Source organism: Hypanus sabinus, chromosome 14 (genome assembly GCF_030144855.1).
Source record: "Hypanus sabinus isolate sHypSab1 chromosome 14, sHypSab1.hap1, whole genome shotgun sequence".
Classification (NCBI taxonomy): Eukaryota; Metazoa; Chordata; class Chondrichthyes; order Myliobatiformes; family Dasyatidae; genus Hypanus; species Hypanus sabinus.
Genome location: NC_082719.1, coordinates 43,059,884 through 43,075,252, shown reverse-complemented (window position 1 = coordinate 43,075,252; position 15,369 = coordinate 43,059,884). Strand labels below are relative to the sequence as shown.

The 15,369-nt window shown below is 40.4% G+C and overlaps 1 protein-coding gene across 3 annotated transcripts in view; it reads right to left on the bottom strand.

The window, feature by feature from the left end:
- The window catches only part of tbc1d1 (TBC1 (tre-2/USP6, BUB2, cdc16) domain family, member 1), a 244,658-nt gene that overhangs the window by 102,868 nt on the left and 126,421 nt on the right, over positions 1-15,369 (bottom strand). For all 3 annotated transcript variants that reach the window (XM_059989027.1, XM_059989028.1, XM_059989029.1), the window contains exons 3-5: positions 6,828-6,917; positions 5,249-5,353; positions 2,058-2,190 (exon numbers count right to left, since the gene is read on the bottom strand). In XM_059989027.1, coding sequence (XP_059845010.1) covers positions 2,058-2,190; positions 5,249-5,353; positions 6,828-6,917 — 328 coding nt within the window. The remainder of the gene's footprint in view (positions 1-2,057; positions 2,191-5,248; positions 5,354-6,827; positions 6,918-15,369) is intronic.

Sequence of the window (15,369 nt, the reverse complement as noted above, 5' to 3'; positions counted from 1 at the left end):
GATCAGGGACGGGGCGAGTGGGCCTCTGGTTCAATAGTCTGATGGTTGAGGGGTAATAACTGTTCCTGAACCTGGTGGTACACCTCCCAAACCTCCCAAGCTTGATGGCAGTGGCAAGAAGAGAACATGACCTGGGTGGTGGGAATTCCTACTGAAGGATGTTGTTTTCCTGCGACAGCGCTCCATGTAGATGTGCTCAATGGTGGGGAGGGCTCTACCTGTGAATAGCTGGGCTGGATCCATTACTTTACATAGGCTTTTCTGTACAAGGACATGGGTGCTTCTATACCAGGAAATAGAGAGAGAACATCCTAATCTTTTTTCTCTTATGCAGATGACAGAGGTGGACAGTGTGTTTACAAGGCTGACACAAGCTTCTCCACGTCATATTTACACCACAGACTTCTTAACCCAGAGTGATCCGCACTACAAGCTATTCATTTGCATGAAGTTATAGCATAACGCCAGCAGCCAATTTCTTCAAACCCATCAAAATTCCCCTTTAACATGCTATACCTTTTAGAATCACCGAAACATTCCACATCAAGCTTCAAAACAATAAATATGTTTTCTCCGAGGACAGCCAGAATTTAGAACTGTCAGAAATACTTGTGTAGACTTGTTTCAACACGGTTGAAAACTGTCCAATTTGCTTCTAGTGTAGTGTTGGCATTAACATTTTATGTGAAAAGATGTTCTTCACTAGGGCTGACAGAAGCAGAAAAACAACCTTGAAGGATGAGTAATCATTTATACTCCTTTCCAAATTTGGGGACCATTTCGAAATACCTATTTGACTTTAAAAAGACCAAATGTTGTTCCTATACAAATACAGAATGAAAAGATACTTGCATAATTATTTCCAGGGAAAAAATCCATGGAAAAATTGATGCAGCAGCACTATTGTGCAGAGTAGGACACCCAGATGTACAAGGGTCTATTTTTAAATTTTACTTTGCATAATGTGGAGGGTTCACTACTTCTCTACAGTTTTTGCCCTGGAGATCCCAATTTCTCCATTTAAAATTCATTCATGGGAGGTGGACCTGGCTGGAACGACTGGGGGTTAATATCCATCCCTAACTGTCCTTTAAAATGGTTTCACAAGCTAACAGCCCAAGACTCAACCCTTTGATGGCTGTAAGAGCAGCCTGCAGTACAGACCAGGTACAAATGGAATATTCTACTAGACTTTGTTTTAAATAACAACCCTGTAGTTTCATGGCTATCATGAACAGATAAAGAAAATGTCAAATTTGTTTAATTTACATGCAATTAAACTCCCAAACTGCCATAAGGACCTGAATTGACAGCGTGTGTGGAAGAAAATTAAGAGGAAAATTCAATTTTGAAGCAAATTTTGCTGTCAAACTCAAATGGCTAAGTATTGTTCAAGACTTGGGTCATGAGGGTGACAGGATAAGATGCAGGCACTGCCTTGCGTGTGCAACTAACAATAACTAGCAATAGATCATACCAGTGATGAGGTATTGTTAACCTTTGTCCAAGACTGTCTGGCTAATAGAGGAACTGACTGTAGACATGTAATTCTAATTCTATGTATTGTGCAGGAACATTGGTAGACTTGCTGATACCTAACAAATGCTTCTTGAAAGTGTTGACTAAGTACGTTTAGCTGTTGGATATTGCCCAGAGTTTACCGTACAAGCTTAAGGTGTAACCTGTATTGGCGGAGTTGTAAGGTAACTGCTCCCTGTGATCACGTCTTAAAGGATAACCTTATACCGAGGTCACGGTCTGTATTTCTGTTCCCCAACAGGGTAATGCCTCTCAGAGTAAATTGGCAACAAAATTCCTTTACAGTAAAATACAATAGATCAGGGTAAATTCTTCGACAGTGTATATCCCTTGGTACTACCGTCTTAAACATAATGCTATGTAACTCAAAACTTAGCCATTGCAAATGTTATATATTGGACTACGTATGAATGCCAAAGCATGCAACAGAGGGAGCCACTGGCCTCAGCAGAGTGGAAAAACGGGAAATCAGAAAATTAGGCGTCTCTCTTTTTAAGAAAGGTATACAAGGCCTCTACCTTCTATCGTTTCACATAGTTTGTGCAGGGAGTTCAATGGGCACCCTTCGCACAGCTGAGTTTGTATCTTCATGTTCTGATGCACGGCAGCTGCAGTGAAAGCTTGTTTCAACGTCAACATAATTTCATCGACCTGTTTGGAAAGGGAAAAGAAAACGTCTTTCAATAATGAGTGTATATGCTCCGGAGTATCCCCCCTCATCTGGATGTGGGATAAAGAGATGTTATTTATGAATTACAGTGAGAGCTCTGGAACCCCTTCAGCACACCAGTTATTTCTTTTGAATAGTGTTTGAATCGGGATGTGCATTCACATCAGAGCTCAACAGACAGCTGGTTTAAAGCCTGAGGAATATAACACATTTGCCTCACTCTGTCATTACATGCAACAAAATTTCAGAGACACGTAAGTCATGAAGATATATAAACACGGGCATGATTTATCCTCCACAATCAGGTCCCAAGAATGTGGAAAGATGCAAAAAGGGATGCAAGATGGAGAGGTCCACAACCAGTTAAAATGTGGAGAAGGTGGACAACATCCTGAGAAAGTGGGAAACTTCCCAGATTTCAGTGCCACACATTGGGAACCAGGGTCTTGACCTCCATACTTACAATTCCAAGTTTATAAAATCTGGACTGCAGATAGAACCATCCCTCCCTCCCCCACCCAACCACAAAGACGTTCCAGTGTCAAACTCCAAATTCAAGCCACATTTTTAAGGTTTATTACTCATCACTGTATTTCATAAGCTCGCAATTCTTCAAAACACTTCAAAACACTGAAGACAATATTAACGCAAGCATTTTTTCCTTTGTACTGTAGTGCCCTTCTTAGTACTCCACCTAAAGCCAAATTATCACAAGTAATTCAAAATACATGTCTTAAAATGAGAGGCAAGAGTTGCAGTTGGTCAAACCGACCATTCAAAACAGCTCTGCCATTTCCGCAAGTCTCGGTCATCTTTTGAGCTCAGTGCCATGACCCAATCCACACAACCCTTAATTTACCCTGCAATTCGAAAAACATCGCCCGGCTTTGAGAAAATTTCACGACTCAGTGTACAAAGCCCTCCAATAACTCAAGGCACAAAAATGGGCAATAGCACCAATTTTTCAGATATTTTGCCTGTCTCAAATAGTTACACCAATTAGTTCACCCTTGCCCTAACTAGTTATACCAACTGGTTCACCCTTGCCCCATGCAATTTTCCTCCAGACATTTATGATCTCGCAAGAGTCAACAGCTAAAGATTCCTGGCAAAGTGGATGCGGAAAAAATAATCCCTTTTGAAGATAATTTAGAATTGAAATAGAGGAAGGGCGATGGTCACAGTTTTATAAAGAATTTGCTCATTTAAGACAGAGATGAGGCTTTTTGTTTTCTTAGTAGCTCATAAGTCTTTGGAAATCTCCTCTGCACCAGGGTACGCAGATTCTTGATCACCAATAGTATAAAATGCAACCAGAGGTAAGTAGGTATGCAGAGGGCTTGCAGAGGGCATTATTTCTATCAAACCAAAGCTCTGCCTTCACCTGTCTTGAGGTTGATCCAAAGTCAACAAGTGACCATTCCATTCAGCAGTCTCTGGTGGTGTGAATCGCGTGCAGGATGGCCAGGGGAGGAGAGGGAAGGAATGCTGAATGCAGAAAATAGTTGAGAGTAGAATGCCTCCGCAATCTGGAGAAGATACTGCAAATTCTGCCACAAGTTGAAAAGAAATGGCCTATCAAGTACATACATAGATAAATATATTGAAGACAGGGTTTCATGACAGCCGTATCTGAGAGCTGAAAGTTTGGGTGCAGAAAAGACACAGTCAGAGCATGCAGGTCAAAACACTTGAATGCAGAGGCATCCAGGTACATGTTATGGAAACGCCAACACCACAGGCAAGTTGCTTTTTTTTTGGGCTTGTTCTGCTGCAGCCCGAGGAATCCAGATGAGTAGACATGGGTGCAAGTGGTTACTCCCTAAATTCCACCCCCCCCTCGCCAATATAACAGAAAGCTCTGAAAGCTTCATTATTAGTTCACTGGAGATTGGATCTCAGACATACAGTACATAACAGAAAGCCCCAGTCTATAATGGATGCTGCCAAAATGATTCATTTAATTCAATTAGAGAGATTTCCATCAGGGAAAAAAGATGCAGTTTGAGATATGGACGGAGTGATTTAGCTTAATCCAGCATAGCTGGGAGGAACAAGTGACTTTGTACTTCTGGTTCCCCAAGCATTTCAACACAAGGGTTTCTTGCTTCACAACACAGATAAGAGACTATTTGTTATGAATCATCTGCAACTTCAATATCATTGAGTCAGGCAGCTACCAATTAGACATTGGCATTTCTGTCAAGCAAGTTTCACCTTCTCATGACAGCTGATTCAACAATAAAAACATTACCTCATTTCTCAGAGGTTCCAGTATCAATGCCATAAAGTAAGTGAATCATAAACCTTTGAAATCACTCTTGGGAGTCGCATATGTCACTGCTTATTGCGTGGAAGGTGTGCAACAACAAGTTATCGTTATCATGTCCTCGGCTACCTCTGCATTCACTGTATTTGCATTTTGACCTGCAACCTCCGATTTTCACTTCAGCTTTTCTGCACCCAAACTAACAGTCCTCAGAGAATACTTTGTCATGGTACTTCAGTAATAATGCCTTCATTTGTCTAACTATGCATTTAGTTGGTATTCTGCTTCTTTTCATCTTGTGTGGTAGAATTTCAAATATCAGGAACTGCTTTGGCCCACTCCTGACCTTAATGAAGTCTAGCATGAGAAAAATACAAATGAAATGTGATTTAAATGCTTTCCAGTATAACTTAATTTAACGATAGTTTAAAGAGGTTTCCCACGTTATATTGATATTTTAATTCTAAAACAATCGTTAAATTCTACATACAAATAAAAACAAAGAATGGGAAAGGATTTGTTGGATACTCAAGGAAGGTTCTTTTTCAAGCTCCAATCATCCCTCTGGTCTTTTGTGGAGCAAAGCTAACCCAGTAGCTCAAGCAAACTTCAGTGAACACATCTTTCCCAGTCGGATCTTTTACTCCAGAATAAAATCAGAAATACACAAAACCCAAAAGGTACAATGTAACTCACTAATGAAATTTATTTACTGATTTCACCCTGATATTAAATCCTGCATCTGCACTAGAATATGGGTATCTACTCACCAAGGCCTCATTAGTACACTGAAACACGTAGCAGACAAAATGGCAGCTTCCACTGTCTGAGTTCTCCCTGCAGATGAATCCAAAGTGATCCACGTACCTAATTCCCTATTCATAGAATGAGGAAGAAAAATAATTTCATAGTTTATAAAATTATTTTGTAATGCATAATATAAGAATGACCTATTCAGTGTCATAACATGCATAATACTTTTGCATATATTTTGCATAAATTTTAATAAAGTGTACAAAATAACTCAAATTTTACTCACTATAGAACGAGTAAGGGTATTAGGAACATGGTGAACAGAATATGTTGTTGAATTGGGCTGCTCATGTGGAAAAATAAAGTTCCAGTGCAAATATCTATATGGCCTACTTCTGAAGTGCGTTCATCTTCGATAGGCTTGGAAGAGAGTGCCACAATTATATTTTCATGCAAACATTTGTGACAAGTCTGTTATGGCAAAATAAAATACTTACATAGTTATTACTGTAAAATGATGCAAGTCACACCTAGTTCTGTTGGTCATTTCAAACAAAAAACAGCAAGGACTACTAATAATATCGCTAGCGACTTTTGTGGCACAAAATCCATCTTTGCGGATGGCACCACTGAACATTTTGTCAAGGTCTGTACAGAACACACAGCACACCAGACGGTCCTGCGAAAGCCTTGGCTCCATACCAATAGTTGTTCGTGAGGGAACAACCCAATACAAGGGTCACAGGTCCAGCCATTCTGGACATCAATCAGGAAGCAGCAGAGATGAGAATGGAAGATTCAATCGTCATTTCAATGACGGTGCAAGTGAAATTGAGTGAAGTTTTCCCCTTTGGTTCAAGAGCCTGATGGTTGAGGGGCAATAACTGTTCCTGACCCTGGTGGCGTGAGTCCTGAGGGTCTTGTACAATCTTCCTACTGCCATCAGGAAGACTGTTCCCTCAACTTCATTTGTGCCATCACTGAACTGTTCCCACAACCTATGGACTCATTTTCAAGGACTCATCATCTCATGTTCTCGATATGTATTGCTTATTTACATCATTATTATTTCTTTTTGTATTTGCACAGCTTGTTGCCTTTTGCGCACTGGTTACTTGTCTGCCCTGTTGGATGCAGTCTTTCACTGATTCTATTATGGTTCTTGGATTTGAGTACCCCTGAAATAAATAAGATCTCAGGGTTGTATATAGTGACATATACGTATGCACTTTGATAACAAATTTACTTTGAACTTTGAAAAACTGAGTGAAGTTACCCAACTACTCCCTCAGAATCCAAAGTGGGAAATCTTCCTCACCACCTGCTCCTTAGCAGAAGTGTTCCTTGCAGGAGAACACAGCAATAGTAAATCTGCCAACACAACTTGTTCATAGCTTTGAAATACTCTTCCCCCACCCCCAGCCGGCAAGAATCTATAGTACAAATTTGCTTTCTAACTGTTCCTCCACAATGATAATTTGCAGTTTAGTCAATAAACTAGGATATCTTCAATGAATTCTAACTCTAAATTATTAAAAAGACTAAAGTAGTTACCTGGAAATGACAGATAAAGATATAATCATGTTTAAGACCAACCTGAGAACAGAAAGAGATTTCCTTGAAGCTTTTCTCAATCGTTACTTTCTTTGTGTCAGGACTTATGAGGTAAACTTCTGACTGGCCAATCTAAATGAGAAAACACATTTTTATTGGAAATGAAGACAAGTAAACTACCAAGTCGCATCGCAACAACAACAGACATGCATTTAAAATATAAATAGTGAAGACCAAAAGCATTAGAAAGACATGTACTCTACATCTTGAATGAATATTGGCATTAAACTTGTTGATTTGTACTGCATGTTGTATACATGTGATGTCATTTCTAACTTATCCAACCGGTAGTTGTTCCAAATGATTCAATTTAATTTCTATGAAAAGTAACAAGATTCTACATTGTCAGTATTCCAGTTCACCATCTTAGCTGTATGAGTACACAGTATATTATGTCAGGCCCTATCAACGGTCTTAGCCTGGATTTGTTTTGAGGACAGCAGCGTAGAGGCTATATCAAAAGGTCAGGAGCAGATGACTTTAATTTGCAATCTTTAGTTTGATCTTAAACAGACGGGCATTTACTCATTGAGACTGTTTTAAGAATAGAAATAATAGACTAGTCTTTCATCTATGAAAGGATTTTAAAAAGGGAGTGAAATCTATAGTAAAAAGGGAGTGCCTCTGTTCACCCTACAAACTGTGAATAATTCAAAAGTTATTTATTTTTTAATTACAGATCCACAATCCCTTATCTGAAATCCAAAGAGCTCCAAAAACCGAAGTTTATTTCGCCAACAGCTGACGTCACTCAGGTGTGACGTGGCAGCACTTGCAGAGGCCACCAGACGTTAGTTGTGGCTCAGCGCTCGTACTGGCTACACGTGCATTTGCTGTTCGCTGGTATTTTGTGTTCACTGTTGACTTTGTGTTTACTGTTGACTTTGTGTTTAATTTCACTGTGAAAATGTCAAAAAGAGCTGCAGGTAACCCTATGGGTAACAATGAGAAAAAGAGAAGGAAGCATCTATCATTATCAATAACACAGAAAGTGGAGTCATTGCAGAAGCTTGATCGTGGTGTGTCTGTGAGGTGTCTTATTGAAGAATATGGTGTCGAAACTACCACTGTAAATGATTTAAAGAAACAGAAAGACAAGTTACTGAAGTTTTATAGTGACAGTGATGTTCTACCTTTATTCCAATAAGTCATTTACCATGTGTTTGATTCGGTTCATTTGAAGCTGTATAGTTTTATGTTTTATTGAATGTTTTTATTGGAAATAAGGTTTTTTTCTTGTCATTAATCCCCAAACAATACAGTATAACAACTATTTATATAGCATTTACATTGTATTAGGTATTATAAGTAATCTAGAGATGATTTAAAGTATACAGGAGGATGTGCGTAGGTCCGGAGCTCCGCTGGGTCCTAAAGTCCACCCACACTGAGACAGGTTAAATAAGGGACTTGAGCCTATGTGTTTTTTGGTATCCACTGGGGGGGGGGGGGGGGGTCTCGGAACCAATAAGGAGGGATTCTGAAATCCAAAAAATTCTGAATTCCGAAATGCAACTGGCTCCAAGGATTTCGGATAAGGGATTGTGGACCAGTACTTGTTCCTCCACAATATTCTTCTCTTAAAATTCACTCCATTTGTTACTGCTTATATCAGGAGTTCATTTGAATCCTTCCTCAGTGTACAACAAATTATTTATCACTGTTAATGTACAATAATTCACTTTCAACCCTCACATAATCTGCTCTGTGGAAGGATTTAAAAACATAATTTTATTTTTCCTTTCATGTTGATGGGATAGATTCAATAACTGATTAGAAAACATCTCCCACCATGAAAGGGGTATATGGAAGAAAATGGGTGACCAATGTTCCACAAATGAAATAAAAAAAAATAGCATGTGAAAATGCTTCAGCTTACTCAAACGTTATCATTTTTAAATTCCTGATTGCTCCACAACTTTTTTCCCCTAAGATTCATCCAAAGCTCTTAATAGTTGCCAGTGAATCTGCTTCCATAAAATGGTCATTTGGTGTTCTCCAGATCAGACCAATTTGCTGCCTAACCAATCCCTAGAATTTTTTTATGGTTTCTTTACCAATATCATCGCCCTACCAATCGAGGAAGTGTTTCCTTGTTTTATTCTGTGATTTGAAACTCCTATTAAATATACCATTTCAGCTCAAAGAATCACCATCCCAGACTCCCAACTCCACAACATCTGACATTTATGCAAACCCTCTCTGCACCTTCTCCAAGCTCTTGGCATGTATTCCTGTAGTGCAGTACCTAAAATTAGCTCCAATTGATCTTCATTATACTTCAATATAACCTTCTCAGTTTGAGTTTCAATGCTCTATTTACAAAGGCAGGGTTGCAGTTCTATAGATTTCAACTCAGAACTGCCTTTTCCTTAGAGGGCTCAACCACAAGCTGCTATAAAAAACCATTTTGAAGGCTTTTGACAAATTCCCTCTCTTGGGTTCTCACACTAATCCCCCAATCTACCCACATATTGAAATCCCTCAGAACTAATGTAGCACTGCCCTTATTACATTCCTTTTCTATTTCCCATTGAAATTTATATCCCACATTCTGGCTACCGTTCAGGGGCCTGCATACAGTACAATTCCCCTCAGCATCTTTTTACCCCTGCAGTTTCTTAACTCTACACACCAGGATTCTATACTTTTTGATACTATGTCATCTCTTTCAAAGGATTTGATTTCATTTTACTGACAACACCACCCCACCTATCTGCCTACCGGCCTGTCCTTTCGATATAAGGTGTACCCTTGGATGTTAAGCTCCCAACTATGACCTTCTTTCAGCCATGATTCAGGGATGCCTGCACTCAAGTCAGTGATACACATTCGGACCACGAGGGTGCAACAGACATTTTCAGCCATGATTCAGTGATGCCCAGCTGAACTGCTGTAACACAGGGATGCCTGCATTCAAGTCAGTGATACACATTCGGACCACAAAGCATTAGAGAGCAATTTGAAGTCAAGAAAGGATCAGCTGTAACCTCATGACAGGGGGCAAAGCTCCATTCAACACAAGCTGGCACTTGCATTGTATCCTGGATAATGGACTATCCGACTGGCAGACCACAGTTTCTGCAGTTTTAGAGCTGTGTGTCAGACATGGCTATAAGTAGCACTGGGGGCCCCCAAAGCAGACTGTATCGGCTCCCTTCCTGTTTACCTTGTATACCTTGGACTTTAGATTCAACACTGAGTCATACCATCTGTATAAACCCTCTGATGACTCAGCAATAGTTGGGTGTATAAAGGGAGGACGGGAGGATGAATACAGGCCCTGGTGAAGGACTTTGTCAAATGGTGCAAGCTGAATCATCTGCAGCTCAACATCAGTAAGACAAAGGAGATGCTGATGGACTTCAGGAAGACTAAGCCTGCACCGCTCCCTGTTAATACTGATGGGGAGGACCTACAAGTACCTGGGATGCACCTGGATGACAGACTTGAATGGAGCACCAACAAAGGGGCTGTGTACAAGAAGGACCAGAGTTGTTTCTACTTCCTGAGGAGACTGAGGTCCTTTGGAATATGCAGGCCTCTCCTTCACATGTCCTACCAGTCTGTTGTCACCAGTACAATCTTCAATACATTCGTGTGTTGGGGCAATCGCATCAGCACAGGTAATGTCAACAGGCTCAATAAACTGATTAGAAAGGCTGGCTCTGTTATTACCGTCAAACTGGACACACTGGAGGCTGTGGTAGAACAAAGGACCCTACGGAAAATCCTAGAAATTCTGGACAATGTTTCTACACTCTGCATGCCACCTTGACTGAACAGAGGAGCACTTTTAGTAATGGACTAAGACAACTGAGCTGCTCCAAACAGCGCTATATGAGGTCAACCTTACCCTTGGCCATTAGGCTCTATAATGAGTCAACCTAGAGCTGGGGAAGTGATGACCCCCCCCCTCCTGTTAGACTGTTTGTGGTAACTTATTTTTTATTTATTCTTCTTACTTCTCTTCTAATATTTATATCTGTGCACTTGTAATGCTATTATGACATTGTAATTTCCTTTGGGATCAATAAAGTATCTATCTGTCTAACCTTACTGACTGACTGGTGTGACGGGCCTACTCCTGTTCCTATCTCTTACACATTCTTCAATGGAATGTGAAGGATATCAACACATTTCATATTTACCTGTACTAATATACTCAACATATAGATTGAGGATACCAGTGATGCCATTTATTGTCGAATAATCTACCTGGACTGAATGTTCTAACACTCTGTGAGATGGGTCAAGCAGGACAACTCCTTCAGCCACTGTGGGACTGCAGACTAGCAGCATCTACAAACCAAGGGCTTCGGCTGGGAACACTCACAGCAACAAGAAAGTGTGGTGTGATGTGTGGGAAAAGTTATGTAAACAAACTTCCTGTGCTCAACACCAGCTTCTACACTGACTGTAACAATGTTTATTATCCAGCTCTCTCTGCCATAGGGTCTAACTCTACATGCTTCAGCAGATGCCATGGCTGGCCCTGGAAAGAAGTCTTTTGTAGTTCGGTCAATCTTCTGGGCTCATTCAATATCCAATAAATGAAATCTAGGTGCAGAATCTTATCACAAGGTGCCTCATAGGAGAATTAACAAACAGTGTTTAATATGAAACATGCAAGAAAGTATGAGGGCAAAGCGTACTCAAAAGGGCAAGTTTGAAGAAAGTGCTTAAAGAAAGAAAGAGTTTAAAATAACGAGATTTAGTGAACCAATTCTTGATCACATGGTGTGGACGCAGTTGATGTAACAAGCAAAAGAAATACTGGAGGAGTAAGTGACAGAGGAAGTTACTGAATGGAGGGACAAGGTCATGGAAGGTTTAAAAACCAAAGATAATTTTAGAATAAAGAGTTTCAAAATCAGGAGCCAATATACAACAGTGAACAAAGGGTGAACAGTGAAGGAAGGGTTCTTGTTAAGACTTAGAATACATGCAGCAGAATTTCAGATGAGTTTGGGTTTATTGTTGGTGGAAACTAGGAGAGTACCCAATGTAGGAGAGTGGTCATTGGAACGACAAGCTTCAAGGCAAACTCCAGGATTAGAGTAAAGAGCGAGCTCGGAGATAAAATAAATTATCTCCATGAGGAATTTCACAGTTCCTTCCAGTGGACTGTTAAAGTACTGAGTGTGTTTTTCAACTCATGGTCATGGCTTTGAATTTATTTTTAAGTACTGTGACTTCCAAGTTTTATGCAACACTGATTCACATAATTGAGACCCACATGGGCAGAAGGAAGAAAATAGAAAGGAAGGAAGCAACATACCCAAATATTGTAAGGTGCTGGTCACTGAAAGGGGAGACCAGAGACTTCAGAGGATCAAAAATCACGAAACAATTGACAAAAACATAATCTGTTTTTAAAAAAAATCTGCTGACAAATGAACAGCCTGTGCACTACATGTTACATTTGAGGTTGTGATAATCTGATCTACGTAAGTGCACCAAGTGCCAATTTTACTGCAGTTCAAACAAATGTCAATGTAACTGTACTTTAGAATGCAGAATTCACGTTTCCATTATCAACAAACCTCAAACTTAAACAACCTGTGGAAAACAATTGACTGTTCGGTCTGGGCTGGGCAGCTTTAACTCGAAGCTCTCTATCCTTGGGACCCAAGAGGAATGCAAAACTTGCTGTAGTGACCCTCCACACATCTTCTAAATTGGACAGTAGAGTCACGATTTGTTAAAAGACTTGGGTGGGTCTTAAAATGAACAAGGCAACATCAGGTTGTGCAGCCATTAGCCTAAATGTGAGGAAAAGGCCATTGCACTCATGTGAAATTAAAGCTTTGGAACATGAATAACTTCAGCTAAATTTTAAAATGTTTGAATAAAAAACAATTATTTTTTTAAACACTTTTTCTTAAACAGAGTGGTGGGTGCCAGAGGTAGTGGTGGAAGCAGATACAGGGCAGGGAATGTAGTGATATGCAACATGTACAAGCAGAAGAGGTTTTGTTTCATTGGGCATTGTGTTTGGTGCAGACACTTAGGGTTAGAAGGCCTGTTCTTGTTCTGTACTGCCCCAGTTCTAGCCTGCAATGCATAAACTCATGAAGCAGCTCCATTGCTTATAGAGCTTTGAAGACTGGTGCCCTTCCGCATTTCTTTCCTCTCTACACTCTTCCTACACCATTGCAGCTGCACACATGGGGTCTGAGAGAGGATCCAACTGCAAGCTTTGTGGTCAGCGGGGTTCACTGGCACACATACTGTCAGGATGCAAAACAGCTTTAACACAAGGATGGTATAGGCAACGCCATGGCAAGGCCCTGCTGTCCCTTGTTGACACACTGAAGCGGGAGAGGTGTAAGAGAAACCAGCTGGCAGAGAGACAAACAGGGCAGTCATATCCAACAAGCCTAAATCCAATATGCTGCAAACTGCCAAATCATGGGAGATGAGGGTCGATGTGGGGAGGAGGCTGCAGTTCGTAGAGATGGTGCGAACCACACTTCAACCAGACATTATACTGTGGTTCATCAAAGACAAGAAAATCATCCTGGTGGAGCTCACAGTACTGTAGGAGGAAGGATGCGAGGAGGCTCATGAGAGGAAGGCCCTGGGGTACCAGTCCTTAGTCCAGGAGTGCAGGGACAAAGGATAGCAGATGTGGCTGATCTCCATGGAGATCGGCTGTAGAGGGTTCCCAGTAAGGTCGGCATGGAAGTTGCTGCCTGCGCTGAGCCTTGGGGAAAAGAGCAGGAACCGAGCAGCTCACGGGATGGGGAGGAAGCAGGAAGAGCCTCTTGCTGGATATGGAGCAGGCAAGGGGAATTGAGCTGGAAGTCAGGAGCAGATGGATAGTGTCTCCGCCACCACTGCTGACCCACCAACTGGAGCGTGTAGTGGTTAAGCTTCGAAACACTATGAAGGTTGGGCATCATCTGATGACATCTGCTGCGGGCCAAAGGCTACGGTAGGGAGTACCCCGGTGTATGATGCAAGCAAGATGACCATTTTAGGCAAAAGAGGCTGACATTCATACAAGTCTCAATACAGGTCAATAAGATGGAAATTTTTTTTTGGTTTGCTAAATTACAATAACAGTCAGCTGCAGATATATCAAGTAATTCTCAATTGAAAGCTAAGCTGTTGAAATGAATTCTTTGAATTCTTGATTAGGCACCAGCTTCAGAGAAGCAGACAGAGAGAGATAAAGACAGAGACAGAGAGAGAGAGAGGTGCAGAGAGGATATGATTCAACAATCAGAAATTACTCTTTGATGACAGGAACTGAGTCTTTGAATCTTTCCAACTCAATTTCTCAGATTCCTCGTACAGCTGCAGAGAATTAACCAAAGTAGATTTTCCATAACTTTCAAGCACTCTATGGAGCTACTTCGTAGAAATGGACGTGTGGGCACTGATGCACATCAGAATGGACTCTCTGATTACGGTCCTCTAACGATTTGTTGGTCTGCTTGGATTTAATTTGTCACACTGACCACTTGATAAAAGAGGCTGAAACTTCATTCAGCTGTAAACCATCTCTCTGCACAGATCACTACACAACAAAAAGAGCAAGGAGAATCTCTTGAAGTTTAAAAAGGGAGACCAACAAGATGCCACACATATTATGTATGACTGGATTGGAACGAGATGTTCTGTAGAAGTACTGAAGCTTTCTAAAGAATCAGAAATTAAAAAATGCAAGCTTCACCACAGTGTGCTTGAGCAACAACTTGTGGTGATGCTAAAGTGACTCATCGTTAGTTTCTTTACTCCTCTCACTCTTTAAATATCTTCTCACTCCTTTTATCATAATCAATTTTCTTTCTGTCTGTGGTCAAATTTTATTTGGTCAGCTACACATCTTGATATTTCTTCGCATATCCTTCCTGTCGCACCATGGTGATCAAGTTAGGAATATAGATTAACTGCTTCATTCTCAATATTCGATTATTCTGCATCAATGGTCATTTAATTGCAAGTCTCCTGCTCCACTCGCTCTACTTCCGTATTCAATTCTCAGAATTAGCTCCTAGACAGAATGATCTCCTTTACCCATTATCTTTTCCTTAAGCTAAATCTGAACATTTGTTCTTTATTATAAAATTACTTTCTTATTTATGTAATTTAATTGCAAACATAAATATGAGGCCCTTTTGTTCCTTGCATAACCGAGAACTTAATTTTTAAAAAGTCTCCAGTTGAACAAAGGTAGTTGTTCCAAGTAAAAAATAACTGGCCAATTTGATTTGATAGTCATTCAAAATAGACTTAGCATCGAAACTAATTTAAAGAAAAAGCAGTGAAACTGGACGTACACCCTCCAAAATCAATTACTGATATTCCAAATAATGTGTAACACAATATGCAAGCTCCACAGACAAATCCCAGAGATTTGGGATTTGTGAATTATGTATGGTCTTCAATACACCATCCATTAGCAACTAAAACACTCAACACACAGAGACTGATATCTCTAGCAGTTTGCAGAGTAGCAACAAAACCACTACATTGCTTGCAGTAGGGAATCTAGTTTGCAATGAACCAGCAA